A 17,197-nucleotide genomic window follows, 5' to 3' on the forward strand; every position below is an offset into this window, starting at 1 on the left:
GGGACCAGGTGCCAAGTTGGCCGAATTGGTTGGAGAGAAACAGGCCAATGAGAAGGCTGATCATCCTGGTCTACATCAGTGCTGTACGCAGGCTGTCAACCCCTACTCTTCTCTTAATTGTCGTTTACCCCAAATTGTCGCCTAACCCCTGTTCATTCTCACGTATACGTCTATCTCCGGCCTATTTCCATCCATCGATTTCCATAGCGACTACAATCGCTACTCTACCTACGCCTTACTGACGCGTCTGAACGCGTTGTTGGGAAATCCGGGAATCCCCCTTATCTTCAGGATTCAGACTGTTAGTCTGAAAGTCCTAGATTTAAAGTTCAAAGTCCTAGGTAAAATCATCTAGAGATATAAACCCGAGAAGAACTCTCATCTCAATAATCAACAACCAAGTTTCATAAAATATACTCTCACCCAGCACTACTGCGCAATATAAACAATAAAGTGTGGATATTTGCATTGCAAACGTATTTTGAAGCTCGGCCTAATTAAAGTGGAACCCCGTTACGTTGCGAAGGGTTACCCGGCCTGAAATCATTTGAGGCAAGATCTTTGTCAGCGGCGGGGCCCCACGTAGAGAGATCTGTTGGATTAGTGATAGCGCCTCGATAAAAGAAACATGTATTTTGTGGGTCCCCGGATATATCAATACCGAGTAGCGGGGAAAACACCTAAAAGGACAGAACAGAGACAGAAGCTCCTGGGGACGAGATTGATCCTGAAGGGTGAAAAATTAACCCTATTTTAATTGGATATTAACCCTACTCGCGTATCCAATAAGATCTGGTTCAGAGTTGTCAGTGTGCTGGCCTTCTGAGGTTTGGCCCTGCCCGGCTTAATAAATTTCATTCATCCATTAAAGTCCCAGAAAGTCACTGGTCAGCGAAATCAACAGTCCAACTCCTATCGACGTAATTCTACAGTTAGCTTTCTGGCTTGATAACTCTTTTGTTGACCTTAAACTCCTTTTCCTTTTTTCGCTTTCGTTAAGGCTCGAATCCTGACGCGACAAATGAAACTTCCTCGCGGACTACCATGAGCTGCGACAATCGCATTGACTTCGTGCCCTCGGTTCCGGCACAGGAAGGACTTGGGAAGGGACCCATTCCACTTCCTGAGAAGGTAATGCCGTCCTAAACATTGTACTCTACCTGTGTATGTGACTAACCCGCCATGTAGCCCGCAGTTATTGAAGAACGTAACGGCGAGATAGAATTTCGTGTCGTCAACAATGATGGTGACCGGGAGAGTCTCATAGTCCGGGGTGGGCTGAAATGTGTCTTCCAGAAGCAGCTACCGGAGATGCCCAAGAGCTACATCGCGCGCCTCGTCTACGACAGAACTCACATGTCTATCGTCATTGTGAGGAAACCGCTAGCAGTAGTAGGTGGCATCACATACCGGCCGTTCAAGCACCGCAAGTTCGCCGAGATTGTCTTCTGCGCCGTCTTATCAGACGAGCAGGCCAAGGGCTACGGGGCGCACCTCATATCGCATCTGAAGGACTATATTAAGGCATCATCGAATATGATGCATCTCCTGACCTATGCCGACAACTTGGCCATCTCCTATTTCAAGAAACAGGGCTTTACAAAGGAGATCACGTTGGATGGTTCAATTTGGAAGGGGTGTATAAAAGACTATGAGGGCGGAACTCTTATGCAGTGCTCTATGCTCCCAAGGATTTGCTACCTAGAGGTAGGCCGCATGCTCCTCAAGCAGAAGAAATGCGTCCATGCCAAAATAGAGGCCTTTAGTAAGAGCCACGTGGTCCACCAACCTCCGAAACAGTGGGAGAACGGCCTTACTCCGATCGATCCCCTATCCATCGACGCAATCCGGGCGTCAGGTTGGTCATCTGGTATGGGCGAGCTGGCTAGGCAATCCCACCACGGCCCGAATTACAAGCAGCTGTTACATCTCTTAAATGACCTCCAGGACCATCAATCATCGTGGCCATTCCGGCAGCCTGTCAGCGAGGACGATGTCGCCGACTATTACGAAGTCATCAAGGAACCAATGGACCTAAGTACTATGGAGGCCAGGCTGGAAGCGGAACAATACATGACACCTGAGGATTTCATTAAAGACGCCCGGCTCATCTTTGACAACTGTCGACAATTCAATGGTGAGAATTCGCTCTATGTGAAGTGTGCCAACAAGTTAGAGAAGTACATGTGGCGGCAGATACGCAAGATCTCCGAGTGGTCGCATTTGGAGTAGTATGATAGCATGACTTGGTTACTTGAAGCACCATGGATAACTTTCCCGCCTGCGAGCCTGTCGGCGTAGACTGCACAGCACGCAATCCACGCCTTCATGTTCTTCCAATGCAGCGGCTTCAAGTAAGGCCATACCAGAGCCCTGGGGGAACTTTGTTGACTAGAAAAAGCCTCTTCGCCAATTGGTCAAAGGTTGGCCAGATGATAGGAGTGGTTGCCAGAGATGGACGCTGTACGAACGACAATCAAATTCGCGATCGCCATTGGCCACCTCGATGAGAAATGACCCAGATCCCGCTAGCCTATTAAATTGATTAATACTAAATGTAAAACCATGGTAGAATTAAAGATGGGCACTGCGTCAGCCGCCAAAAATAAGAAACTGAACACTTGGAGGAATTGGGCTTCAAGTTGACTTGCTACTAATCTTCACAAGGACCAAGGAGAAGAGCGATGAACTAGAGCAAAAGAACAAGGCGAGATCCACAAGTGCTTACGAGATCAAAGCAAGAACTAGAGAGGTGTATGTATTTTTAGCTTCAGAATCCTTTGGGCATGGCTACCGGGCGTAATAGACTTATCTGTCTGTAGGGGACAACCAGGGAATAAAAGCCTAGAATGAGTTCTATAGCTATTAGCATTCGATTATCAAGTCACTGCATAAAGAGAAGCTTTGTGGGCGCGTGTTAAAGTTCGCTCTTTCAGAAATGATGTTCCGCATGAGCCTTGGCGGGCCCCCTCTATCTTCGATGTTCCATCTCCCATGGCCTTGAAACCGCGGGCAAAAGTGGCAGTCGCATATCAAATTAGTGTGGTGTCCTTATCATTTTACACTTTCCAATGCGACAAAATGGGCCATCTTTTGAAGGCCATGCTATTCCGCTCTGCTTGGCACTTGGCCAAGGAAGGGTTAACCCCATTCCAGACTCAGACCCCCGTTGCTCTCCTCTTGGAATTGGTTGAGAACATGCGGTCGTTTTCGCTTCTGTCTGTCCCCATGCACCTAGACAACCAAGAAGTGCAGGTCGATGAGGCATGATTTGATTGCTCTCTTCAGGAAGAAAGAGAGAGGAGACAACATGGACTAACGTTCGGTCCCACGAGGCTGGCGCGATATGGCCCTGTCGCAGGGTAGGCATTAGTAATCTATCTATAACGTAGTTCACAAGCGAGTTGGCCACCTAAACAAGTTGGCCAGCATACTTTTCACCTTAAAAGCTATTTTTTAAATAATTCTTATAAATTCAAATTAGACTTAAAATAGCTAAGATTTGAATAGCGTATATATAAGTCCTAAGGTAAGTTATATTAATTTTCTTAGATTTTTAAAAAAATCCTCTGTAGCTATAAACTTTATGTTACGACCCCAGCGGTTACGTCACGTGTACCCCACAATTTCACTCCTTTCAAGAACCAATCACGATGCAACCATGCAGGGACGACCAGCGTAGGGACGCCGTCGTCCCATGGAACGAAGCGTCCCAAGGACGACAGCGTCCGCACATATCGTCGTCCTCACATCACACACAGTAGTATATAGAACACATTCATTTGCACTTTCATAGAACTTAGCTCACCAGCTATCAATAAAGCATCTTTACATCAATAAGCCTAACACGCATTACTTGATCATTAAGAAACGTGACACTTCGCATCGCTCAGCATCACGCCCTACGTTATCTGCAAACATAAACCTAGTACGGACTAGTTTACCTGTTTGGAAACCCAACCGTCACACGTTGATAGCTCTTGTTCAGACCGTACCGCGTAACGCTGAGCAATATCCACGCAATGGCACCTGCTACTCCAAACCGCCCTTCAACCGCAGGACGTGCCCAGCACGTTACTCCCCCTGAGGAACCACGACCCCTCGCAGAGGAACTGCAGGAGGTCCCAATGGAAACGGACGAAGAGGACGAGATACAGAGTCCTCCTATTCATCCGAATTCCCATGAGGACGAAGTCAAGAAGCTCAAGAAAAGACTTCGTGACCTGGGAAAACAGCATGACACCCTCCTGGACAACGCCAAAAACAACGCCAAGATCGCGCAAAACAGGATCGAGGCCTTGGAGAAGAAGGTGGCCGACCTCGCCGAGATTGCAGAGTCACTCGGAAAAACAGCTGAGAACAGTCAGAAGCTGTACAAGGAACATATCGAACACACCGCAGCTCTTACTGCTACCGGAAAAGACCCTGGAGAGATCCTTAGACCCCGTCAGCCTGACTCGTTCAACGGCGACGCCGATAAATTACAAGGATTCCTCACCAGCCTTCGGAGTTACCAAATGTACTACCCGATTCAGTTCACCACCGAGGAACTGAGGGTTCGACACGGGATGGGATTCCTCAAGGACAAGGCGTTACGAATGATGGAGCCTATCATCCGCGACTATGTCAATAATCCACCCCACGAACGGAAGCAAATGACCAAATATGTCTATGAGAAATACGAACACTTCGAATCCGAACTCAGGAATGCTTTCGGAATCATGGACGAAAAACGAATGGCGGAAATGAAGATCCGGCAACTCAAACAAAGAGGATCAGCTGCAGACTACCTAGCTGAATACCGCTACCAGGCAGCCAAGTTAAACTGGGGCGAAGAGGCCCATATGGCACAGGTATACTTGGGACTCAAGTCCGAAGTAAAGGATGCCATGGTGAACATTAGGCCCAAGCCCAAGGATTTAAACGAACTTGCCAGCATCGCTGTAGAAATCGACAACCAGCAGTATGAACGACGTAAAGAAAAACAGGCTGAGAAACACGGAGGATCATACAACCCCCGGTGGAACACCAAACAGCAAAATGCCAATCAAGGACGCAAGAGACACGTCGACACTCAACACGGAACTGAGCCTGGACCCATGGTCCTCGGGGCCACACAGCGAGACAACAACAGAAGACCCCGCGACATGTCCAAAATCAGGTGTTACAATTGCAACAGGATGGGACATATGGCCAGCAAATGCCCGGAACCTAAGAAACCTAGAGACCCTAATCGAGGTAAGCAAACACTAGGAGCAACTAACGAACAGGACCCTCAGATGGCCATCAAGACCCAGACACTGGGAATGACACGAAGTCTGTACGACATGGCGGAAACCACCGCCCTGTATGAAGACTACACGCCAGCAAAAGAATGGAACCCGCACCCGGACAGCTCAATCAGAGAGCCCCGGGATATATTTCCCACTTACGAGGAAGCAAACAAAGAGAAACCAGAACCACGAACTAGGGAAATCCAAAATCAACTCCAGAGAGAAAGGCATGCACAAAGGATGCGAGACGAAGAAGCATACCGCAAAAGGATGGCAGAATACAACGAAAGGAGAAAACAGAAACTTCGCGACGATCCTGAATACAGAGAACGAACAAACGCCCGACACAGAAAATACAAGCAAGACAAGAAGAATAGCACACAAGATGCACCCACCGAAACCCTAGGCATGATGAGAGAACAAAGACTCTCAAAACAAGGAACAAAGGAATACCTAGAGGGTCTACAAGGGAAGGACGCTACCCCTAACAAGGGCAAGCAACCCGAAGTACTCAAACAAGTGGATGATATCCCAGTTAGAGTCACCCTACAAGACACCGAGCAGGCATTCCAAAAGGCACGAGAGGCAGGAGCAAAGATCCGCACCTACCACCATCGACAATCCCGCCACATGGGACACAGAGGAGGAGTAGCACGAGAAACCGCACGATACCTCCGCAAACAAGATGAACGCCTGGAACAGAAATGGCAACAACCCTACGAACAACTGTTCGACGAAACAGGCAGCAGGATGTGGACCTCACCCGAAGACAGGTACACCCAGGAAGCCAGAGAACATGGCGAAACAAACAAACTCGCACCCCTGAACATACGCGCCTACCACATGGACACTGCTACAAACCCACTCCACAGGGAACCAAAGTTCAACGTCAAGGACGATGTAAGAACATTTCCAACGCATTCAGAACATGAGGAACTATCGTGGCTCTCATGCAAATATCATTGGTGTAAGGAACATAGACAAAACAAGGAAGACAACGACTGCTTTCCTGTGACGATTCCTGGCACACCGAACGACAAGCCCTACCTAGCAACTGAAACAGAAGGATACCTAGTACACCTATGGTACGAAAATCTCGGAGTAGTGGAATTACGGTTCCATATGCCGTACTATCGCGAGATCCAAAAGAACAAGAACCTCTGCGAAGGAATCAAGCAAATGACGCTGGAAATCACAGAAGTTGAAAAAGAACTCGAAGCCTTGACCTTGAAAGAATGTGCGAAACAAGGAAGCACCTTCAAATCCATCGACTTCGGCGAAGGATTCGATCAGGCTTCAATCGACGACACCAGTTCGGAGGACACGATGCCAGACAGCGAACTCGAAGCCATAGAGGAATTCTTCAAAAAACCTCACGACACCAGAGGGAAGCCAACAGACGAACAAAAGAAAGCATGGCGACGATGGTGCAGATATGAGTTAGAACTCATGAAAGAACGACAAGAACTAAGCGAGGTGGATCACATCGAAGGATGTACGGATCCGGAAAAATGTCACCAACTATACCTCGAAAACATCGGAGCGTTACATGACAGACAGATGACGGAATCCGAAAAATATGAAGCACGTCTAAAGACATCTGAAAAACAATACGAAGAATTGGAAATACGCTTTCAACAGCGACTATTCGACGACGAATTCAGCAACGATTGCACCGACGGCGAAGAATGCGCAGACAGCGACTGCGAACAAACTCACAAGGACGCCTCGGGAAAAGAGATACGCTTCCTGTAACAACAGAGCCACAGGAAAGCGCCAGACAAGGACGGACAAGACCCGTACCTACAAGTGCTCTGGGAGCCACACAAGACAACAAACCCGATCGCCTAGTGCTACGAGCTCAGATCAAGGGAAGATGGCTAAACGCATGGATCGATAGTGGAGCAAAGAAGAACTTCATCGACCCAAGAATAGTCACAAAGCTAGGATTACCATGGAAGAAGAAGCGACTGTCATACCGACTTGTGAATGCGGAAGGACAGTACTTTGATTACAACAACGGTATTGTGGATCAAGAGATTGATCACCTCAAGGTCCGTATCGGAGGAAAGAATCAAGGGATAAGCTTCGACATCATACCTTTGGGAGAGAATATGGACATTCTACTTGGTATGAACTGGCTTAGACGACAAAACCCGCACATCGACTGGAGGACCGGCCAGATCACTTTCCCCAGTGACCCCGACAGCGATAGTAAAACGATCACGATGAGCAAGAAGAGATCTCAATCCACGACTAAAGGAGAAAGCGTGGACCGGCATGGAACAAAGATTCCACCACCTCCAAAGGAGTACGACACAAGCACAAGAAAGGCCAAAGAAATAAAACAGAAATCCTAGGCATTCTCCAACAACAAGATCCAAGAAAGGACGAACCACCAACGACAAGCCAGGACCGACTAAAAAACATTCCGAAAGAATACCGGATATACGACAAACTGTTCAGAGAAGAATTAGAAACAGGAGTCCCCGAACACAGCCAATGGGACCACGAAATCAATCTCACAGACGACAACTTACCATTTCAGAAGTTGTATTCGCTCAACGAAAAAGAGCTACGAGTACAGAAGGAATACATCGACGAGATGCTAGCAAAAGGCTATATCAGGGAATCTAGTTCACCCTCAGCATCATCCATGTTCTTTGTACCAAAAAAAAACGGAAAGGATAGACCCGTCATCGACTACCGACCGGTCAACGCGAAAACCATCAAAGATCGAACCCCGCTTCCGCTCATCACGGAACTCAAGGATCGGTTACAAGGCAAAAAGATCTTCACAGCTCTAGACCTTAAAGGCGCGTACAACCTCATCCGTATCAAGGAAGGAGACGAATGGAAGACGGCGTTCAGAACCAGATTCGGACTGTTCGAATACCTGGTAATGCCTTTCGGTCTCACCAACGCACCCGCAACGTTTCAGCGGATGATCAACAGCGTACTTCGACAATACCTCGACATCTTTGTAGTCTGTTACCTGGACGACATCCTAATCTTCTCGGACAACGAAAAAGAACACAAGGAACACGTCCACAAGGTCTTGAAAACACTACAAGACGCCAAGCTATTGGTCGAACCAGAGAAAAGTCACTTTCACGTTACGAAGGTAGACTTCCTGGGACACACCATCACACCCGGAGAAATCCGAATGGAAAAGAAGAAGATATCCGCGGTAGCAGAATGGAAAGTACCCAACAACGTCAAAGAAACGCAAGCCTTCTTAGGCTTTGCCAACTACTATAGACGATTCATTAAGGACTTCAGCAAGATCGCGAACCCCTTAACAGAACTTACGAAGAAGGATAAGCCCTTCACCTGGAACGACAAGGCACAAGAAGCCTTCGACGGGCTCAAACAATCAATCCTCAGCGAACCCGTACTAGCGATGTTCGATCCCGACAAGGAAATCGAACTAGAGACGGATTCATCGGATTTCGCACTAGGAGGGCAAATCGGTCAACGAGACGACACAGGAAAATTGCACCCTATTGCCTTCTATTCACACAAGTTGCACGGAGCAGAACTTAACTATCCAATCTACGACAAGGAGTTCTTAGCAATTGTCAACTGTTTCAAGGAGTTCAGACATTACTTAATGGGAAGTAGACATCAGGTCAAGGTTTACACCGACCATCAAAATATTTCGTACTTCGCCACGACACACGAACTCAACCGACGACAATTACGCTACGCAGAGTACCTATGCGAATTTGATTTTGTAATCATCCACCGCAAGGGATCCGAAAATGGAAGAGCAGACGCAATCAGTCGACGACCAGATTACGACACTGGCACTACCAAAGCAAGAGAACAAGTGCTAGAAAAGAACGAAAAGGGAGAATACCGATTCACCCAACAAATGCAAACATTGGGATGGATACAAGCAGCAGACACCAAAGAAATTCCAGGAGATCCACAAGAGTTTATCCAAGAATTCCACGCACATCCACTACATGGACACCCAGGGGTCACCAAGACCCTGAAACGGCTATTACAGCAAGGATATCGCACGACACGAAAGGTAGTAGAAGAGGTTGTCAAACAATGCGATGTCTGTGCTAGAACGAAAGCACGACGACACAAACCCTACGGAGAACTACAACCAATCGAAGTTGCAGAACGACCATGGAGTTCAATCACTATGGACTTCATAACTAAATTACCGTTATCTGAAGACCCCTCAACCGGAATCTTTTACGACAGTATCATGGTTATCGTGGACAGACTCACGAAATTCTCAATCTACTTACCCTACAGAGAGGCAACGGACGCAGAAGTCATGGCCTACATTTTCTACGACAGGGTAGTAAGAGAACGAGGATTACCCAAGGAAATCCTATCGGATAGAGGACCGACATTTGCCTCTAAATTTTGGCAATCGCTTATGGCACTCATGGGAGTCAAACACCGGCTCACAACGGCTTTCAGACCACAGGCAGACGGACAGACAGAACGAATGAACCAAGTGCTAGAACAGTACCTTCGGTGTTACATCAATTACGAACAGGATAACTGGGTTGAGAAACTACCGAACGCCCAGCTAGCCTACAACACCGCCTACAACGAAAGTACGAAACTCACGCCGTTCGACGCAAACGCCGGATTCACCCCAAACGCGTACTACGACGCTCAAGAACCCAAGAATGTGAACCCCGCAGCCATTATCGCAAGCGACAAGCTGAAGGAAATACACGACGAACTCAAGACAGAGCTAGAATTCGTCAGAAAAAGGATGCAGAGACACTATGACCCTAAAAGGTTGAAGGGACCAACCTTTAAGGAAGGGGACATGGTCTACTTATCCACCAAAAACATCAAAACAGACCGACCAAGTCACAAACTGGACTACAAGTACCTAGGACCAGTTAAGATCAAACGGAAGACAGGGGAAGACAGATACGAATTAGATCTACCCCCGAACATCAGATGTCACCCAATCTACCATATCTCGATGTTAGAATCAGCCGCCGACACAATACATGTCAAGACCGGCAACGAACCCCGACAAATCACAGGACCAGAGGTATACGAAGCAGAAGAAATCAGGAAGATGCGCAAAGAAAACGGCAGAAAGGAATACTTGGTGAAATGGAAAAACTACCCAGAAAGCGAGAATACGTGGGAACCAACTAAGCACCTTGTTGGTGCCCAGCGGCTCCTGAAGAACTTTCACCAAAATCAAACAAAGGCGATGCGTTCAGAAAATCATCCCCCAAACCAAGAGAAGACCAGTCAACATCATTAGGAACATGATCCACCTGGAGATCACGCACCACGGCATCTTCATGAGCATCCAACATGGACAAGATACCATCCTCCTTCTCGACTTCTTGGAGACCACGGCGAGTGGCCTCAGAACGTTTCTCCTTCACCCTAGCACGAATCTTCCGGATACGAGACAGACGCCCAGCAGCCGCAGCAAGACGAGATTGCAAGGCCGCCATTTCCTCATGAAGCTTCAAAAGGTCATCGCTCGCTTCATCCTCATCCACCTCCAGTTTCTTCTCCTGCTTCATAAGGGAAGATACTAAAAGCAATCAGCGACAAACAAGAAAACACAGAAAAGAACTCACGAGAGGACGCCACCCGCGTACCATCACAAGGTTTTCTCTTGCGCACACATTCGCTACAACGACTGGAATCGGGAGACATCAAACATTTGTCCCCATTACCTGCCCTAAAACAACGGGTGCACGGCATATCCGCTTGCTCGCCGGACAACGCAACGGACTCAGCAAGTTTGGCAACGTCACGCTCCTTTTTTAATTTTTCTAACTCACGTTCCGCGTGGGTCTTGCGAGAATACTGTTTGGAGACACGGTCAGACATTTCGCGACATGATGATGAAAGGTTTAGGTTAGAACGCACCAAGTGAAATTCGGGATGGACAGGGTATGCAGGTCTCGAGGACGAGGCCCAACGGAGGGGAGAGATCGTGTTACGACCCCAGCGGTTACGTCACGTGTACCCCACAATTTCACTCCTTTCAAGAACCAATCACGATGCAACCATGCAGGGACGACCAGCGTAGGGACGCCGTCGTCCCATGGAACGAAGCGTCCCAAGGACGACAGCGTCCGCACATATCGTCGTCCTCACATCACACACAGTAGTATATAGAACACATTCATTTGCACTTTCATAGAACTTAGCTCACCAGCTATCAATAAAGCATCTTTACATCAATAAGCCTAACACGCATTACTTGATCATTAAGAAACGTGACACTTCGCATCGCTCAGCATCACGCCCTACGTTATCTGCAAACATAAACCTAGTACGGACTAGTTTACCTGTTTGGAAACCCAACCGTCACACTTTAAAGTCTATTTACACTGTAAGTTACACTGTATTTTAAGGTTTTCTATATAATCTAAAATACTTAAAAATCTTTAAAAAATATTTTCTAATAAAGTTAACTATACTATTTTAGGAACACTTTTTATTTAATTTTTAGCTAATTTATTTAAGCTTTGGAATACTATAGGGTAAGCTATTATTAGCTGCACAGTATGCTGGCCAACTCGCTTGTGAACTACGTTATGCTTTAAGTAATTGTGCGGGATGGAATACCCCGCACAAGAGATAACAAAAGAACAATCAATCAACCCATTTGCTGCTGCTCATCATATTCACTCTAACCCTTTAAGCACGCTCAGTGCGACAGGCCCCGATCTTAGAAATGATTTACAATGATTCACAAGGTTCCGCTGACACGCTGCATTTTGCTTCTGGGCCCTCACCTCTTGCTACAACCTTAACGTAAGTGCAATAAACAAGCTCGTGATATAGTTCAATTGGCAAAAATAGGGCAAAGTAGCCTCTTGAAGTAGGGAATACGAACTGTCCTTTCGTACGATAGTGAAAGGCAAAGTCTGGTGATATACTTTGAGTCTCATTGCCTCAATGATGATCGCGAGATAAAACCTCCACTAGCCCTCGATAAGCAACTCCCTTCACAACTTGTTACTTGAATTGCATGATAAGACGACATCAAGTCAAGTTCAATGATCTTAAGAGGTATAGTGCATTTCATTACGAAAATCGCGCTCGCGACCTTATGCTACATCTCGCAGCATTGGACTCCAATAATAGTTCCTGTCAGCAGGGTAGCTGACTTGTACAGCTCTCTCTTATGATCAACTTAGTTCCTTCTTTCTACCAGGTAAAGACAGCCCGAGACGGAGAGTGGGTGTCTCTGAAGAAGCGTCAAAGATAAGAGTGTTGGGATGCGTTTGCTCTCTGGTAACTTTGCCATTCGATTGTCTCCTGTGAATTACTCATTTTGCAAGATATAATGAAAATTGTGTGCTTCCATAATGAGCAGCTTCTTGAGGCTGCATTCTCTTATTTATGTAACAGCCCGTGATGCAATGTTCGTCATGGAATTGAACTAGCTATCGATTGTATAGGGTAAGATCTGACCGTTTCTTCGCCAATCCCAAGTCGCACTAGCTCTTTCAGGGATAGTACGATTAACCTTCACATTTAGCATGAGCAGCTTGTTCTTATTATCCCTTTGAGCGGCACAAGGCTCCAGACAATCTTTACCGGTCTTGTGGCGGAGCGATGAATTCAGTGACTTCAGCGACGATGGGGAGATGCTTGCTTTTGCACAGGATGATGAGACCCGTCAGCCCCACGTTCCCATCTCGCAAGACTTTAGAGAAGTCTTCTCGGAGACAACTGGTAATGCTGGAGCTGTTGCAAAGCCTCAAACCTCGTCAGTAGCGCCAGAGTCAATCCCTGCCGAGCTGATGAAACATCCGTGGTCACCTGAAGTTCAAAGGATGCTCAAAGACCGGTTCAGAATGACAGGATTCCGCCATAATCAGCTTGAGGCTATTAATGCAACATTCGGAGGTAAAGATGCCTTCGTCCTTATGCCAACGGGTGGCCGCAAGTCTTTATGCTACCAATTACCTGCCGTTATCAAAACTGGCAAGACTCAGGGTATCACCATTGTGGTGTCGCCCTTGCTCAGTTTGATGCAAGATCAAGTTGACCACATGAAAGCTCTAGGCATTCAGGCTGTCGCTTTCAATGGCGAGTACTCTGCTGAATATAAGAGACAGGTTATGACTGCTTTCGAGAAGAGAAGCCCAGAGGACTACATTGAGCTCCTGTATGTTACCCCCGAAATGATGAGCAAGAACACTACCTTCAACAAGGGGATGCGAACCCTGCATCACAAAGGTAAACTTGCACGCATCATCATTGATGAGGCTCACTGCGCCAGTCAATGGGGCCATGATTTCCGGTCAGACTACAAAACCTTGGGCGAAGTCCGCCAGAGATATCCTGGAGTGCCGGTCATGGCTCTCACAGCCACCGCGACACAGACCGTCATCGTCGACATCAGGCACAATCTCGGAATGGACAACTGTCAAACGTTCACACAAAGCTTCAATCGTCCAAATCTACACTACGAGGTTCGCGGAAAGACAACGAATGCCAAATGTATGGACGAGATCGCGTCGCTGATCAAGTCCAAATATGCGAATCAGAGTGGGATTGTCTACACCGTCTCACGAAAGAACGCAGAAAAAGTTGCAGAGAGTCTTTCGATCCAAGGAATCACCGCCAGGCACTACCACGCAGGCCTCGATCCCCAGGAGAAGGTTGAGGTACAAACTTCCTGGCAGCAGGGCCAAGTCAAGATTGTCGTTGCAACAATTGCGTTCGGTATGGGCATCGACAAGCCAGACGTGAGGTTTGTCATACACCACGGACTTCCAACAACCTTGGAAGGATACTATCAGGAGACGGGTCGCGCAGGCAGAGACGGAGACCCCTTCGATGGCATTCTTTTCTATGGCAAGCAGGATATAAGGATCCTGAAGAAGTTGATCGCTGATGGTGAGTGCAACAATGAGCAAAAGGAGCGCCAGATGTCTATGCTCAACCGTGTCACGGCATTTTGTGACAACAAGTCTGATTGCCGACGGGTTGAAATTCTTCGCTATGTTGGCGAGGATTTTACTGCAGCGCAGTGCTGCAAGACTTGCGACAATTGCAAAGCTGGTTTGATCTTTGAGCAGCGAGAGTTTTCTGAGTATGCCATAGCGGCCATCCGGGTTGTTCAGGCGCAGAGGCGAATTACAGCGGTGCAATGCGCCGACATCCTCATGGGGAGGAAGTATCCCCCTGAGGCACGTCACTCAGATGACTGGTATGGAATGGCAAAGAGCCTTAAGAAGCATGAGCTGGCTCGAGTACTAGACAAGCTGTTAGCTGAGAAGGCATTTCATGAGAACAACCAAGTCGGGCATCATGGCATGGCAATCCAGTATTTGAAACTCGGATCGGCATACCGTCTATTTCTCTCAGGGCAACGGAAGCTCATGTTATCGGTTCAAATACCGGAAGAGGGCGCGAATAACAAGCCTTCCAAGCCCCGGTCGAAGCAAGCCAGTAGAAGCCGAAGGATCAGGATGTGACCGCCATGCCGTTGCCAGACGTGTCTTTACCTGTTGGACGACGGAGAAAGAAATATCGTACTCTGGAAAGCGACGATGAGAATGGCGCCATCACATTGAACGGCTATGCGAATGATGGGTTCATGGTAAATGATAACGATGATGAAGAGGCCTTTGAAGAGCTGCCTGACCACCAACCACTGAAGCCGCCCTCGCGATCGCCTGGGCTTCCAATATCCATCAGTGCCGAGTTGGAGGACTTGAACGAAATACACCGGGATGTTGTCGACGATTTCGTCCAGGAAGCAAAGGTAACAGAGGAGAAAATCCGAAAGCGGAAAGGGCTCAGATCACCACTGTTCACCGAGAAGGAGCTCCAGGTCATGGCCATACGGTGGACAACTTCTCTTAACAAGATGTCTAACATTCCAGGCATCCAACTTGACAAAGTTATGATTCATGGACCGGAGATCCTACGTATCTTGCGGAGATACTGCAGCGGTTACCGTGAGGTCATGGATCCCAAGTGCTCTGGAAGTAACGACCGGGAGATTGTGGATCTGCTAAGTTCAGATGCCGAGATGGGTGAGGATGCCTACGAAGACGAGGATGGGGAGGATTCTCCTTACTTCAACACCAACAGACACGCCCATAATCCGGCCTAGGTATTATTCGCAGGCGATTTGAGTCAAATCCTCCACCACAATAAAGTTGCGGGGTCAACATTGAGTTGGAATATAAACGGAACAACATCTACTACTTTATTCTATCTAATCACAGAGAATAACGTGGTTGATAAGTGAGTGGGTCAGACAAGTGAGCGAGTCAAAAACTCAACCTTTATACTTTCAATCCATTTAAAAACAACATAAACTATCTGATCAATTAAAATCACTCACTATACTCTTCCCCAGGGGTCTCAATAACTACCTGACAGGTCCTTACATTATGGCCGGCCTTGCCGCATACCCCACAACGCCGAATACCCGGTCGCATCGACCTTGCTTGATTACCACTTCTCGATGATTCCCTCACTAGCTGTGTATCAACATCCATCTGATCAATTACTTGTGATGCTTCCTGTACAGTCATCGCCCCTCCTTGCTGTAATCTAGTCCTTTTTGTCGTTCGGCGCCGGTTTAGTATCTCATTTGCATCTCGAAGATTTCGGAGCTCACTCCTCAATAAGACAACCTCATGCATAACTGCCTTTGTTGCTTTAGTATTTGACTTTAAAGCTTCAATTATTGACTCTGGGGAGCTGCTCTTATGCCTTCTGATTCGCCTTTCAAGGTATTCAGACTGAGATTGGGCCTCAATTGCCGTCTTTGGGGTCTTTGAAGTCCAAGAGGTCGATGGTTCAGCAGCCTCCTCGGGAGGCGTTGGAGTCCGTAGCTGTACATCAAGTTTTGAGATTACATTTTCTGGGTCAAAAGGAGCAAGTCCAGCTCCTCTAAAACCTCCCCGGATGTTGCTTTTAGTGAAAGCGGCTTTAAATGCGGCATAAAAGGCGGAAAAGAATTCGGTCTTAGAAATATGGGTTATAGAGCATCTGATCAGATGCTCTATTTCTCGACCATATGCCTTTTTCAGCGGCCCAAAGCACCCAATATCAAGAGGCTGGAGTAGGTGAGATGCATGAGCAGGCATACAGAGCGTGATAATCTTGTTCTCCTTGCAATATCTCTCGAAATCCGCGGAGTGGTGGCTTTCGTGGCCATCAAGGATCAGAAGACGATAGGAACCAACCGATCGCTTAGTTGTAGACCGATCAAAGTGCTTTAGCCACCCAAGGCCTAGCTGGTTATTTGTCCATCCATTTTGGCTCGTTGCGATAACCCAATCGCCCGGGAGGTCGCATTCTCGGTACCAATTCGCAAGGTGATATTGGCCTGCACCAATGATAAACGGCGCGATCGATTGACCTTCTGCATTAATCGCTTGGATTACAGTAATCCATTCCCGGTTTCCAGGCTGCACTGATTTTGGTCTTCCTTGCCTTTCTGAACCGGTGACGACCATTCCGGCCATAATGATGCCCATCATAAAGCCAGTCTCATCAAAGTTCCAGATATCATCTGATCGGATACCATACTTTGCAATTGTGTTCTGTACGAGCCTAAACCAGCCACGAATAATCGATGGATCTTCGCATTTAGCTCTCTGGTAGTCATATTTCCGAAATAAACGCGTTTTTAGCTCTGGTTGTCGCTTTACAAAGTTATGAGCCCAGCGCTTGCCGACAAGTGACGCATCGCGGTCAGCAAGCAGAGAATTAGCCATTTCTTCCACAAAACGCAGTCGCGCAGGAAATCCTCGCGAATCTAGGTCAAGGAGGAATTGGACTATTATCTGTTCCTCTAGATCAGATAGTTTCCGTGACTTTGGGATACAATCGCGTCGTGATTGAATGCCATTATGGCGGCGGCGTAAGGTCTCAAAAGAAACCTGATATATAGTTGAGGCACGTCGGAGACTTAGTTTTGG

At 47.4% G+C, this 17,197-nt stretch overlaps 2 protein-coding genes across 2 annotated transcripts; both read left to right on the forward strand.

The window, feature by feature from the left end:
• Nucleotides 1–1,188: 1,188 nt before the first annotated feature.
• Nucleotides 1,189–2,232, forward strand: FOBCDRAFT_227756 (Bromodomain-containing protein; the record flags this gene model as incomplete). The annotated part of the gene is made up of 1 exon (XM_054705715.2): nt 1,189–2,232. A coding segment is annotated over one exon (1,044 nt), but the record flags the coding sequence as incomplete, so codon positions are not given.
• A 10,660-nt stretch (nt 2,233–12,892) lies between these two features.
• On the forward strand, nt 12,893–15,375 carry FOBCDRAFT_321381 (P-loop containing nucleoside triphosphate hydrolase protein; the record flags this gene model as incomplete). Its single annotated transcript, XM_054705718.1, has 2 exons — nt 12,893–14,705; nt 14,750–15,375. 2 exons carry the CDS (start codon nt 12,893–12,895, stop codon nt 15,373–15,375), a joined length of 2,439 nt encoding a protein of 812 aa, XP_054561693.1.
• Nucleotides 15,376–17,197: the final 1,822 nt, after the last annotated feature.

The sequence above is a fragment of the Fusarium oxysporum genome, chromosome VII (assembly GCF_013085055.1).
Source record: "Fusarium oxysporum Fo47 chromosome VII, complete sequence".
NCBI lineage: Eukaryota > Fungi > Ascomycota > Sordariomycetes > Hypocreales > Nectriaceae > Fusarium > Fusarium oxysporum.